The sequence below is a fragment of the Camelus dromedarius genome, chromosome 24 (genome assembly GCF_036321535.1).
Source record: "Camelus dromedarius isolate mCamDro1 chromosome 24, mCamDro1.pat, whole genome shotgun sequence".
Taxonomy (NCBI): domain Eukaryota; kingdom Metazoa; phylum Chordata; class Mammalia; order Artiodactyla; family Camelidae; genus Camelus; species Camelus dromedarius.
This window is the reverse complement of record NC_087459.1, coordinates 16,465,591-16,480,776: the sequence shown is the minus strand read 5'-3', so window position 1 is coordinate 16,480,776 and position 15,186 is coordinate 16,465,591. Positions and strand designations below refer to the sequence as shown.

The 15,186-nt window shown below is 38.9% G+C and overlaps 1 protein-coding gene across 1 annotated transcript; it reads right to left on the bottom strand.

Annotated features, from left to right (window-relative positions):
• Positions 1-2,435: 2,435 nt before the first annotated feature.
• Positions 2,436-12,803, bottom strand: ANKS4B (ankyrin repeat and sterile alpha motif domain containing 4B). Its single transcript, XM_010982546.3, has 2 exons — positions 12,500-12,803; positions 2,436-4,416 (listed from the first exon to the last, which is right to left on the bottom strand). Exons 1-2 carry the CDS (start codon positions 12,661-12,663, stop codon positions 3,336-3,338), a joined length of 1,245 nt encoding a protein of 414 aa, XP_010980848.3. The 5' UTR covers positions 12,664-12,803; the 3' UTR covers positions 2,436-3,335.
• Positions 12,804-15,186: the final 2,383 nt, after the last annotated feature.

The following is a 15,186-nucleotide window of genomic DNA, read 5'->3' as shown; positions in this document are numbered from 1 at the left end:
CCCAACCCCTAGGCTGGTTATAAGTCAGCAGTGAAGAAAATCATGTTCTTACCCAAATTTCCTCCTGGCAGGTCCTCTTCATGCTCTAGGTAGCTTAGCTAAATGTTTTTGATGTTTCCCAGGCTGTCTAGCCTTTCTGCTAGAATACAATACCCCTGTGATCTGTCCTGCACACCTCAAGTGACTGTGGAGTCTTTCTGGGAATCTTAATGATCACAACTGTACTGTAAAGGATGCATAGTGAAAAGTATGTAATGATGAGACCATCAAAAGGGCCTTAATTCATTCATAGATTTCCTCTTTCCTTCTTTCCATAAGATCCCCTACCATAACTTGTGCTAGGTTACTGACAGAAAAGAGGTAATCCTTACCACCAAAAGCACAGATGACTCTCTCCAACTATATCAGAGTCGGGGAGGGAAACGGATCAAGAGCAGTGTGTGCAACAAGACTTTGGCCTTTCACAGTTACTCTTTTCAGTTTCACATCGCCCACCCCCACCCTTGGATGCCATGTGAACCTCTGAAGTCGGTCAGACTCCTAGGAACCAACAGACCAGAGCAATCTGCATCCTGCTTCCAGCCTAGACAACACATCCAGTTGTTCAACAGTATTTATTGCATACCTGCTGTGTGACGGACCGGCACTTGGTGCAAGGGATATATCAGTGCATGCAGGACAGAGAAAACTCCCTGTCTTAAAGGAGCTTGCATTGTAGTAGGGCAGACGCTAGCTTCTCCACTAGGGAATTGGGCATAGGAGAGTTCCCAGGAGCTGGAACTCTTTAATTTGCCTCCTTTGCTCTCTGATACAAGACTCAGTGTAATTCTGTTTGGTTCATACATTTTGAGACAATCTTTGTGATAATCCCAGATACAGTATTTACCATTTAAATGGAACGGGGGTTATTCAGAGAATGGTAGACGAGCCTAGAGAGTCTATAAGCTAGGATACGTTAATAAAAATAAAATGTAACTGTTGGGAAAAAAAAATAACTTCTAACAACCCATTCTGGCTTCACAGAGTTTTACATTATTCACTATTATTACATAAAGGGATTATGTTTGCTCCTTCCTTTTTAATCTAGCAATTGGATGGGTTTTATGTGAGGTTTTAAAATCCACGTGTTCTTCAAATTCACATCCCTTTATCTTGTCACAGAATTGACAGGAAGTCCGATGGGATGGTCCTGGTGAGAGCTTCCGGTTCTGCTGGGCAAAACGTACCTTCCCTTCCTTCCCATATTTCTGAGCAAATTGCTAACCCCTCCAGTAGGGCAGCCTGGAAAATTCCAGTGAGACATAATCAAATCCCATGAAGCAGGACCAAATCCTATAATGCTGAATTCCAGTAACATTTCTGCTGTCTTTTCTTATTTTTCCCTAATAGTACCTTCCCATTTCCTATTCTGCCAAGTAGCAATGCTGGTTTCCAGTCCAGAATTCTTTGTACCACCCCCATGCTGCCTCCTATTTGCTAGAATACATCATCTGGCTTTCTATATTATTTTTACCTCTAATGGTGATGTACAAAGCATTAATGGGAAGCATCCTTTTTGTTAACAATAGCACCCCCCTAGTGGCTTTTACTTCTCCTATATCTTAGCAACGAGTCTCTCATCAGGCAGATTCTGGGGGATGCTCAGAGGGAGGATCCTGGCATCTACAATAATGAAAAACTAATAGAGGCAGACTCAGACAGTGCAAACTTTTTCTGAGTGCCTTCCATGTGACTACTGCTTTCGTGTACATTATTTCACATACAGCTGCAGTTTATTTCAGAACAAGGAAATGTGATACTTGGAAACATAATCATCCCCTGATACCACATATTTATTCAATAACTAACAACCTTTTCGATCCATTCATTGAGGAAGAATGTGCCAGTTGTTTGTCAGATTCAAGCATCTGTATCCTCCATGGTGCCTCTTGAAGTAACCCAAACAGATGTGAATCAGGAAGCATGCTGAAGCTGTTTCTATATTATACACATAATCAATGGTAAATTCCACTTAATACAAGTCTGGCTAAAAAAAAAAAAAAATCCAATGAAGCTTAGCTATTCAAGTAGGGTTTCAGTTTGAATTTGGGATTTGCCATTCAAATAACGACAGCAGCAGTGTTGCCCACTTATATTGTAGAACCTACGCATATTCATATATGCAGAAATGATAGACAACAGTAAACAAAAGACATGTCCGTAATGAGCTTAACAATGTAAAACTTACTTTTGCAACTGAATTTTCCTTACCAAGAACCTCAATTTAGTTTCCCTTTTTTTTTTAAGTTTCAGGAGGCACTTACCCTTAGAAAAATCATCTAGTGATTCTAAAAATCATACAGACTTCTTTTCTGTATCCTTCTTTCTCTCCTCCCCCACTCTCTCGTTTAAGCACTGTATTAGTCTGCTAAAGCTGCTAAAATATCACAGACTGGTTTAAACAACAGAAATTTATTTTCTTACAGCTCTGGAGGCTGGAAGTCTAAGATCAAGGTGATGGAAGGTTTGGTTTCTCCTGAGGCTTCCCTCCATGGCTTACAGATGATTGCCTTCTTGCTTTGTCTTCACATGGTCTAGTCTTTGTGCATGCCCATCCCGGGTGTCTCTACCTCTTAAAAAGACAATGGTTATTTGGAATTAGGGCCTCACCTCATTTAACCTTAACACAGTCACACTGGTGGGGAGGTCAGGGTTTCCACATATGAATTTTGGAGGGACAAAAATGCAGTCCATAAAAGGTCCCATACATTCTATTTTTTTCCTTCTCTTGCCCTACCTTCCATCCTGTCTCTGTCCTTAGACCCATTTCTATTACTTGTAAACATGTAAACATCTGTTGAAGGGTTAGACACACTTAAATTGGGCATCAAGCCACAAGTCAATGGAGGAACTTTAGTCTCCACTAACCGGCAAAGACGTAGAGCTAAGGACAGAGCTGGAGTTAGAATCCCTAGACTATGAGGATCAGAAATTAAGCAGAAGCTAGTGTGATGAGAGATTATAAATTTTAAGTCCAGTGTTAGGAAAGTAAAGAAAATATTTTCCCTTCTCTGTCATCCAGTTCTATATTTAAAAATACGAAAAGGATAATTGAAAAGAAATGCCATTTTCTTGTTTGCAGATCTCCTTGAGTTTCTCCCTGACGATCTATTTGGACAGGTATTGAGTATTTTTCAGGATAGAGTTTGGGCCTCTTTTCTTAGGTGGACATCTCCAAAAGCCTAGAAACCCAGTCGTCTGGTATTGGGTAGAGATTGGGTGTTGCCTGGAATGCTTCCAGTGGGCCACAGCATCCCCCGACTGCTGCAGACTCACACTGATGCCCCGACACTCCATCAGAGGCTGGTGTCGACCAACTGCCCAGGCTGTTGTAGTACCTGCTTCCTTCTGTTTATGGCATTAAGAACTTTCTTCCTGGGACCCAGCTGCATTTGTATGTTCTGAAGGTCCTCATCAGAGCAAAGCAACAGAGCTTCCAGATCAATCTGCTCTCTTATAAAAATAGGAAGGAATTCTTCCAGGTGGTGGGACTGTAAGAACACTTCCAGGGGAGTAGCATCAACCACGTCTTCCTCCCACTCCACTTCATCCTCATCCCAAGGCAGATCATCTTCATGGTTGTTTTCTTCTCCCTCTTCATCAGCCTCAGCTGCTTCTTGTCTCTGAAGCCATTCACTGGGTATTTTAAACCCCAACTCCCTCTTTCTGTCTAAGATTTCTTCAGGGCTCAAGATTCTCTTCCTTCTAAAAACAACATTTCCTAAACCTGGACGGTTGAGAATGGATTCATGTTGCACAGAGCTGTCCTCCTTGGCTGAGAACTGGAGCTTCTCTTTGAAGTCCCCTGAGAATGCATCTTCCTCCTCCTCCTCCTCTCTGAACACTTCCATCACATTCCTCTGCCCACTTCTGCTCTCCTTCCCTACCTGCTCTGCTGTATCTTTGTTCTTCTTGAACTTTATCTTGAAGGTGTCTTTAATGCCTTTAGATAGTGACCCGAATTTGTTGGAAGCAGAAGCATTTGAAAGGGATGGCCCGGAGAAAGTGCCCTTGGAAGAAGAAGGGGTACCAGATTCTTCCTTGCTGTAGGTGCGAGCCATCTTATTTTGGTGCTTCTCCTGGAGCCTCTCACACTCTTTGATCTGCCTCCTGGCATTCTTCTGAGCCTGCTCCTTCAGCCTGGTGACCTTCTTGGGATTCATGATGTTTTGGGCAGTGGCAGCCTTATCCAAGAGAGCGACACATTCACTCTGCTCTCTGCTGGCCGCGGCATCCAGTGGAGACCGTAAGTCATTGTCCAGGGCAAAGATGTTGGCACCAAAGTTGACCAAGAATGAGACGCAGTGGGCATGACCATTGGAGGCTGCATAATGTAAAGGAGTATTTCCCCAGATGTCACATTTATCAGGATCCCCTCTAGAAAAGAAAATAAGAAAAACACATGCAAATGGTTTTCTCTGGGCATGACATCCAAAAAAAATTTTTTAAAAACACATGTTGGGGAGGGTATAGCTCAACAGTAGAGGGTGTGCTTAACACACACGGGGTCCTGGGTTCAACCCCCAGTACCTCTGTTAAAAAAAATAAATAAATAAACCTAATTACCTCCCCCCACCAAAAAACCCCAAAATGCATGTTAATCCTGCCTTGACATTGACACAAGATAACTTTTGAACATCCCAATATGTCACATCCAGACATCACACAGCCAGAAACAGAAACCCGTATCTCTACCCCCTATCTCCTTTTTAGAAGCAAGAAAAGCTTTCCAAGAAACTCCCCAAATGAGCAACTTTCATCTCTCATTGGCCAGAATTGGGTCATGTGCCAATGGAAAGGGAAACAGAGCTACCTTGTTTATTTGAGGTCAATCAGAAATTTCCCCTGAAGCTAGGGATAGAATTACCCCATGGTATGCTAGTAAATGTTTAACAACCAGCCTACCCAGGAGGGAAAAATAAATCAAGCTCTGATTTATAGCGTGTGCCGATTGCTGTGGTGTAAATACACCCACCACAGCACATTTCAAGCTACTAATGTGATATTACTGGATGCAGAATTTGGAAGAGATGTGCAGTAGCTCATGATTATAAATTATTCCCACCACATAGCTATATAATAGATGTGTGTAATCTTAAGAGCAAAGAAAACAGTAAAATATGGTAAAATGATTAGAAAGGGATGAGTTTTGAGTATTAACTTTTTAATATAATTTATTAAATTGTAAGTTTATATAATTTGATTTTTAATAATGGATGTGTTTATCTGATTTGAACTTCCTGAAAATTTAGCACTCATCTCTTGTGAGCTAGTAAGAGCTGGTTCTGAAAACATACTCTGTACCTCAAAAGCTCAAGGCCCATGAAGTTGAAACAAGATAGAAACAAAAATGATAACATGGAGAATACCAAGCCTGTTTTGCAGAGCGTAAGGGAAACCACAGATAAAAGACATAACTTGCTGACAGCCCCTCTGACTGAGCATGAGCCATCACACATGTACATTCAGAGACAAAAATGGCTGATAGTATATTTTGGATGTCAGACTGAAAATCCACCTCATGTTACATACTGGAGCCCCCATCCCCAAAATTGCACATGCAATGCATGAAGAGGCATGAAGGACTGCTCAGAGAACTCTTGAAACTTACACTGAAACTGACACTTTCCACCAATCATTTCCGAGCCCCCTCCCCTTCGTGCTCCCCACTTCCCAGATAAATGCCCATTCAAAAGCCAATCAGGGAGACAGATCTGAACAGTGCCTCCTCCATGTTGCTGCACTGCAATAAAGCCTGTTCTCTCTGCAAAAGACTGTCGCCTTGGTCTTCCAATTGTGCAGCGGGCAACAAGACCACTTGCTCACTTACAGTTCCAGCACACCACTGCTACCCTCCTCTGAGTCACATGTAGGGAAATAAATAACAGAACAAAACTCATTCCCCATCAGCAAGGAAGAAGAGAGGAATGGATGTTGGATAAGAAGAAAACAGTCTAATACAACTAAATTCATACAAAAGGTCCATTTACTTCCATGTAATTACAGTGTTTTATATGGGAATGGTTCTGCAGTGGTTTCAGGTTGAATTGCAGGTATTGTGGCCAGGGATCCCATGCCTGACACAGAATCAGGTACCTGGTAGGTAAAAAAGATATGTGGGATGAATGACAGCCTACTGGAATCCTGTCCCAGGCCACACTCCCCACCCCTGGCCTTCTCCTATGAGGCCTTGAGTTAAAAACAAGCACAAATAAAAAGTAAAGTAACAAGTTATTGTTAACTATGGCTGCGACCCCAAGCCACTGCTGAGAACTCTGCTAATACAGGTGCTAAAGGGCACCTTTCCTTGTCCTAGTCTAGACCCCTAAATTAGGATCTCAGTAAACTTTTGCCAGGCTGGTCCCATGGAATGGCAAGAGAGAGAGTCTGAGAAGACCTTTTAACATTCCTGGAAAGTAACAGGTGGAAACAGAAGACAAGGTATCTATGTATTCAACATTCATAAAGCATTAGAAAAGTACACATTGAATATTCAATAAACTTTACCTGTTATTTCCCTTGTCTCTAAACTCAAAGTCCTTAATTTCATATATTTATTTTTTTCTCACACCAGTCTAGTAAATTCCTGCAGCAGTACAATAGCTCTTGTGACTTTTTAAAACTTACAGTCTTACTTAATTCTTCAAATATGACTTGCCCACCCCCTAAATAGATAATATGCTGCAGAGAACAAAACCTGTGTCTTTTGTCCTTTGTATCCATATATCCTAGCAGATGTCTCAAATTCACCCTAAAGAAGTCAAGCAGGTAATGAGACAATCTGGGACCTGGGAACTGGGACCCTTACATAAACCTTGGCAGACGTCTCCTGGAGCAACAGAATACAAAGAAACAATAAGGGACTAAAAATAACTGTGTACATGCACAGTTGGGGCAAATTATGAACAATAAGATACAAAAATACCAAAATCCCAACTGCCACTTCTGAGGTGCCAGGAGCAAAAGCAGGGGACTGTGCATGATCTCTGCACACAGCACCACCAAGGGGGTGGGTCAACCACCTAAGCCACCCCTGCAGTCTGACCCATGGATCCACCCCTACCCTCACCCTACTTAAGGGACCAGCTTGCCCCTACTCAGGGAGTGAGCAAGAGAACTTGTTACTTATTTTCCTTCCCTTGTGTACAGCACAAGTCCCAATAAAGGGACTTGCCTGAATTTTTCATCTAGCCTCATCAATTTCTATTGATTGAGTCCAAGAGTCCTGGTCAGTAACAGTAATGTAAGTAACTGAATGCGGCCAGGTTTGTTCTTTCAACAAAGTCATAGTTAAATGCAAGCTCCATCTAAAAGAATAGGTGTCACTCAGCTGTGGCTGATTGCTACCTTGAATAAAAGCAGACAGAATATTGCCAGAGCTTTCATCTTCCAAACTAAGCCAGAAATCCAGAATTTCATGTGAAACTTTCTAATCGTTAAACGTTGGCTCAAATTTAAGAGAAAAATACAGTGAAGTCCAAATAAAATATATTTGTGGGCTAGATCCAGCCCATAAGCTGGCGGTTGGCAACTTCCTTCTGAGCAGAGAGAATAGTGGAAGCAGATGCACATATAGGTGACATTTACATATTTGGGGAACCAGGAGTATACTCCTGTGTGACTAGTGTGACCCATAAATAGAGATGACAGCAAGGGAAGTAAGTTTAAAGAGGAAGGAAAGAAAAGAAAATTGAAAGCAGAGATTAAATAACACAGTTCTGTCGGGCAGCCACTTTTAGGAAGGCTCTGGTTAGTCTGCCTGATTTAATTATCTTGGATCAAAGGAAATCTTCTTTCAACCTTAACACAGTTACGTATCTTAGGGGAGTACAGTATCTCACCCCCAAAGATGGAGTTTCACTGTTTATTTTAACCAAACACCACATTCAAAAGACATCAAAGGGGGATTGTAAAACATCTAAGATCTTACTATAAACATGAACAAAAACATACTGATTAAATTTGCCTGAAATTAAATTGGATACGTTAAAAAAGAAATTATTGAAACAAGGGAGCTGTGGTGAGGATGTTAGTGGGTATTAAGGAGTTTGGGTTAAATCTACATGCTTCAGGCCTTGGAATAGTAGAATTTTCCCATCCCAAGGGATCTTAAGTTATCCTTTCAAGATGGGAAGAAAAACATGAAGAAAATCTGACATGACCCCAAAGATAGTTCTTAAGAAAATTTCAAATGCAAAATTCCAAATTTACAGATGAAACTGTCAGTAAGCTGATTTGTGAGTTTCCCCAGTGCATTTAAGATATTTCCACCTTCAAAAATTCTCTTTATTGACAACTTTCCAAATTAATGGTACAACTTAAATCAAAATTTTTTCTGTCGACAAGCTGGGGGGTCCTTCAAAACTCAATCTCTGTCTTTTGAGCCTTAATGTTCTTCACATTTCTTGACAGAATCATTACACATACCTGTCCAGATATTCACAAACTAGTCCCCCACATTTGATAATCAGAGTCCAATATTGATTTTTTAATGTTTCCTTGGACTAAATCTATAAAATTTTAATTCGATTTTTTCCTATCCCTTTTTTTCCCCAAAAGAGAAACTCAATGAAAAGATGTATAAATAATCATATTTTGTCCTTACTTTGGGTAGATTAGTACACTTGGGCAATCATTTTTAAAACTAGATTGTTATTATTGTTACAAAATAGACAATTTGCTTATATTAAATTACTTTGAGCATTTATTCAATTTCAATTTCTCCTTTTGAAGTTGATTTGATTTTGGGGGCGGAGTTGTTCTCAGGGAAAAAAAATCATTCTTTCAAAAATGTTTTTCTACATAAGAAGGAATATTGAGGCTCACTGGTAATCAAACAAATGCAAATAAACACAATACACCACCATTTATTTGCCTATCAGATAGGCAATGATTAGAAAGAATAATCAATTTTGGCACAAGTGTGAGGAAATGAACAATGCTGGAGGGAACATAAGTGTTTCAAATTTCCTGGCAGAATATGTTGCCAAAATCCTTTAACATATGGCACCCTCTTGAATCAACAATTCTTCCTTAAGGAATTTATCCTGAGGAAATGTCAGACCCTTGTGCAGAGATGAATGATCAAAGATATTCATTCCAACTTATACATAGACTGGATTCAAATTAAATGTCATGAACAAGCAACTGATTAAATAAATTAAGATGAAATCATACATGTCAAGGAAATGGGAAAAGGGTGGACTACACAACAAATTATTTAGAAACAAATGACTAACCACTTGGAGAAGGTACAGTTAAATCATAACCTCAAATCTTAGATCAAATAAATGATATATCAATTAAGAATTTAAAATTTTTTAAAAATATAAAAAAGTACTGAAGAAAATATCTGTCAATATTTAGGTATAACTTTAAAGTTGGAATTATATGGTAAAATCAACAGACTTAAGTATATAAAGATATAAACGTAAATATATTTATATTTTTATTTATATTAAATATTTGTTTTTAAAAATACGAATTATGTATTGTGAAAATACTTGTAAATATAATGACAAAAGGCTGATAGTCTAACTTTAAAAAGCACTTCTTAATAAATCAATGAGAAATGTTGAAGACCCCAATATAAAAGTGGGACAAAGTTATAAATACACAGCTCACAAAAGTGGAAATATCATGGCTACTAAACAGAAAAAAAATTTCAAACTCACCAGTAACCAAAGGAAAGAACATTAAAGGCACACTGATATATCATTTTGGACCTATAATATTGAAAAAATGGGTACTCACTTTCTGAAGGGTGATTTGTCAATAAACACACACAAAAAAAGTTTAAATTGTGCACATGCAAACTGATTCAGAAATTTCACTTTGGAGAATCTGTTCTGAAGAAACTGTGAGCAAAGATTTATGTACAAGGATGATCATCACAACACTGTTTAAATTATGGGAAACAAATTGTCCAAAGGAGACATTAACTAAGAAATGTACTTTTAACTAGAATAGTAAGAAGTATTTTATTTTAAGAATACTTTTATTAACTAGAATGCTAAGAAGTCCCCGAAAATTAAATTAGAAAAGAATAAAAAATTTTTTTTAATGTTTAAAATAAAAAAATATATATTAGAAAAGAATATATGCTGACATGGAAAAAATGTCCATGATGTACTGAGGAGTATAAAAAAAGAAAGCATACCACAAAAAATGTGTACTTAATATAGCATTTCATATACTTTTATATATTTATTTATACACACTATATATACACATATGCATATATATTTATACACAGAATGTATACAAAATGTATAAACCAATAAATGTTAACAGCATGGCATTAAAAGGACATTTTTTCCTTTATAATTTGTGTATATATATATAATTTAATTTTCTGGGCTCAATTATGTTACTTTTGTGATAAATAAAGACCAGTAGAATAATTAGGGTAAAAAAATGTTTCAGGAACAATGATCAGTACGTATATATAAACTGAAAAAATATGTGCAGTATATTGTATAAATGTATTTACATGCAATATAATGTATGTGTGCATTCGAACTGTAATAATTCTACCTAGGAAAACTGAAAAGGGAAAAAAAAGAAATAAACAAACAAACAAATAGTCTATGCACTTAAAAAAAATGTTTCAAGCGTACAAAGGGGAGAGAGAGAAACAGAACATCTAGGCATTTCCATTTAAATTGAACTCCAAAGGGAAGAAGAGCTGACTTTGGCTGTGAACTATCTTGCCCTTTATGCAGAGGTGGCACACTCTGAGTAGGTGAAGAAAGAAGAGGAGAGATGATACAGTGTCACAATCTGGAGAAGGCTGACTGACGGGGGTGAGCCTAGAGGTGGTGTCTGGGAAACAGAAGTCAAATCAAACAAAAAGAATGGAGAACATCATCTTCCCTCACTTCCTCATTCAGTGTTCAGCTCAGAAACTCTCACCACATTTGGTCCTTCCTAAAGAGGGTCCCCCCTCCGCTTCAGTAAAGGGTGCCAATATCCATGAGCTGTCGAAGCCCAAACCCGGAGCCTTGATCCTCCTCCTCCTCTATCCACCCACCTCAACATCCAGTGAATCATAATCAATTCCACGCCCGAATCGCCACTCGGATGCATCTACATCTCTCCATTCCCACTGCCACTATCCTAGTCCAGTTTGTCTGTCATCTCAACCATGACAACAGCCCCGAACATCTTCTCTGACCACTGGACAACTGCCTGAGCAAATTTCGTGAACAAAAACCTACCAGGTGGCTTCCTGGAACAAACCCATGAGAGTGGCTTCCCCTGCCCTTAGGATGAATGTCAATTCCTTAACAGAGTTTACAAGGCCCTTGTGATCCAGTCTTGTCTCTTACAACTTGGCTTCTTCCCAGTCAAGCCACATCCAGCCGTCCTCGACCTCTTCAGAGCCTAGCATGCAGTGCTCTCACCTGGGGGAAACACTGTTTCTTCCACCTTGATCTGGCCAACTCCTTCTCACCTTTCAAAACCCAGCTTAAATGCTGAGGAAAGCCTTCCCTCGCTACCTAGATCGGGACAGATATCTGTGTTATTTATTTAGTGCCCCCTCTCTCCCTCTTTGTAACACCTATCATATGTGACATTTGTCTACCTCTCTCAAATCTAATCACCATGAGGACAGGAGCCATATCTTTCTTATCAATTACACAACATCCCCAGTGGCTAGCAAAATGGCTGGCACATTGCAGATAGGTATAAATACATATAAGTATAAATATGAATACATAAATATGAATACATAAATATGTATTGGATTGAAATAAATTCACTTGCCTCCTTTACTTAACATTTTCTTTTTTTCTTTCTTTACCCTTCTTGGGTGATAGTTGCCAACACTGCCTAGCCCCTCCAGTAACAAACAGAGGACAAGAGCTAGCTAATTTCTGCTAGAATTTGCAGGGGGAGTATGTGTGCATGTATGTATCTAACAGCCTGAGAGGTAATGAAATTAAGACAGGCTGAAGGTCCCTTTAATAGTTTGTAAAGCCAGCAATTTCATCTCAGAATCATGAGCTTGCGCTAGGATTGAGTACTTTTTTTTAAAAAAGGCTGTGAGATTTAATGGCGTAGATGGAAAAATAAAAACACATTATTTGTTTCAAAGTTGACATCTTAAAATGAAATAGAGCAGTGATCTCTTTTTAAAGAGTCAAGCATTTACATGTCATGGAAAAGATTTTTAAAGGCATAGAATTAAAATATCTGCCACCTCCAAGGCAAATAGTAGTGCCTTAGAGTGCAGAATCTCGGTGCATGTGGCTTATAAGGGATCACTCCCCAGGTGCTGGTTCTCAGTGTGGAAAGAGAGCATCTCTGGGCAATTTTCTCCTTTTCTCTAAAAAGACAATCATTTACACAGACTGGGAAGAGAACAAAAATTTTTAACTAATTCCCTGCATCTTGCTGCTGTCTGTAAAATCCTACCGAAAACAGTTTCCAATCAGAACCATCAGACTGAACTTACCCTCTGCAGCAGATTATTTCTAGGGCTTCCAAGTTCCCATGGTAGGCTGCCAGGAGTGTGGGAGTCATGCCATCTTCATCAGAAAGATTCAGATCTCTCTTGGTAGCCTCTTTCAGAAGTTCCAGATAGCTATCACTAGCAGCTTGGTGGTAACGGGTGGACATTTTTTGCTCCTCACCAAAGCTAGGCCAGATACCAGTCTCCAGGCAGAGCAGGATGTCAGTGAAGCAGCCTTTCTACACACCTGGTTAATCAGTGACAAGGAAGAACCACACCCCAGGGCAAAGCTCATTCCAGCCTCCCTCCATGGAAGGCAGCCAGAAAGGTTCTCAACACTGACCTTCAGACCTTTTCTTTCTGGAATGACCATGACATTGAATATTGAGGACTGCTGTGTTCATCTTGAGTGTTTTGAGGCACATTTTTTAATGTCCATTAACAAGTCATGAATATAACATTGGTCATCTAGAAACAGAATGAAGAAAATAATTTCAAAACAATTTAGAACTAGGTCTACTTCACTGGGGAGGTCTATTTTTTAAAGCACTGTATTGAGGTATAATTTGCATACAATAAAATTCACCCATTTTAAGTGTACAATTCAATGATCACTACTAAATTTAGAGTTGTATAACCATTACCATGAAACCAAGTAGGACCCTGCAGAGCCTTCCCGGTGACAGATTCCTGCCCCCACTGAGGCCCCCACCTCTTGTCTATAGAAAAGCTATAGCCTCCTAGGCCTTCTCTGAGTTCTAAGCAGATTTAATCAGAGAAGTGAGAAAAGATAGAAGCAAAGAAAAAACAGTTCAGCAAGACAAAATAATAACAGTTTAGTCATAAGACAAAGACCATCAATTCCTTCTCAAGAGCTATAGATAGTATCCTGAGCCATATCTTTGAGCTGTTTTGCAGATGCTAAAACCCTTAATAGGTGGAAAAAGTTAACGGCACACTAGCCACCAGCTTGTAGACCCCAGACCAATTGGAACCAGAGGTTGATGATTGAGATTCCCAAACTATCACCCTGTTACCTCACCATCAAACAATCAGAGTATTGTGGATGACCTGATCACACACTCTGTCACCAGACTAGGAAAGACATAAAAGATCGGAACATAATTAAAAAGATTTATCTAACAATCTTATAGAGAACACTACACTCAATAGAAAATGCACGTTCTTTTCAAGCACACAGAGAACAGTTACACAAATTGCCCATCTAACAGAACCAGTGCAGGCCTCGACAAATATCATATAATAGGTTTCATGTAGATCACATTCTCTGAAGATACAGCAATAAAATTAGAACCCGGGGGGAGGGTATAGCTCAAGTGGCAGAGTGCATGCTTGGCATGAACAAGGTCCTGGGTTCAATCCCCAGTACCTCCTCTAAAAATAAATAATAAACTTAATTACCTCCCCTCACCAAAAAAATTAGAACCCATTATCCTACAACCGATGAAATATTTATATATTCTCTTGTGATATAACTTTTATATTTTTATTTTTTATCAAATACATATAATTTTGCATTGTCTTGTCTTCTCTTTAATACACTATAAATATTTCCCATATTGTTATAAAATATTTAAAATTTTGTGTTTGGATAATAGTCCATGGAATTGATGTGAGGAAGCTATATATTTTAAGTTTGTAACAGTTTATTGCTCTTATTTTTTTTTGCCCAAGTCTTTATTCCAAGGTAAATTATCTTACCACTCTGAAAATGTACAAAGCTTTAATCTACAGAGTCCTCACAGCAATTAGCTCCAAAGGTCAATGTTTGTTCCCTTTTTTTGGTTTCTATGAGAACAGCAGTAGAAGCTGTAAAAGCAACCTGGAGGGCAGTCCAGCACTATGTATTTGTTTAAAAAAAAAGAATTTTTTTAGCTTGGAGAAAGTGAAATATACAAACATGATTGTAAATACTCTGAGAACAAGGAAACATTATTTCTCATTTTTGCACAAGCCACTCTAATTTAGACACAACTGCATTCATTAATGTACTCTGATAGAGAAAGTCATATGTAACGTGAGAGAGGGCTTCTTAAAGATGGATTAATAGTATACTGTATAATATCCTATTCTACAGTAATAGAATGCTAAGTGCCAATCAAACCAGGAGTCTGCTAGCAGATAAAGATGATAATGGTGATGATAATAATAATGATAACAGTGATGAAGAGAAGGAGAATGACAAGAATGAGGTTGGAAGCAAAGAAAAAGGAGGACAGAGCAATTATAGAGGAAGAAGGACTGCGAGTGGAAGACAAGGAGTAGAATGAAAAGTTTCTCAACTCCAGTAGTACTTAAGTGACTTGAACTTAACCTCTCCTGTGAAATGGTAAAACACCTGAGGGTTGTTTTGTTTGTTTGTTTGTTTTTATGGTGAAGATCCTAGCATCCTCTGGCCTTTCCTTGGGAAAACTTTTCCTTGAAATAAGAATAGATGGGGAGGAGGTGGGACAGGAGAAACAGAAGCAAATCTTTCTGAACTTAAAGATCCCCCTTACCTCATCCCTTCAAAATAAGGCTGAGAAAGAGGGTTGAACTTGTAGCAAGAAGACCTAGAGTCGAGCCAATATGGTCTGGGGCAAGTTATTTCATCTATTTGAGTCAACATTTCTTTGTGGATAGAATTGGGTAGATTGCTCACAATTCTATCATCATCACCTAAGCTTACA

Coding starts and splice junctions, on each gene's coding strand:
- ANKS4B (XM_010982546.3), bottom strand. CDS start 12,663: ATGTCCACCCGTTACCACCAAGCTGCTAGTGATAGCTATCTGGAACTT. Junction 4,417..12,499: donor GAAATAATCTGCTGCAGAGG/GTAAGTTCAGTC, acceptor TTTCTTTTCTAG/AGGGGATCCTGATAAATGTG.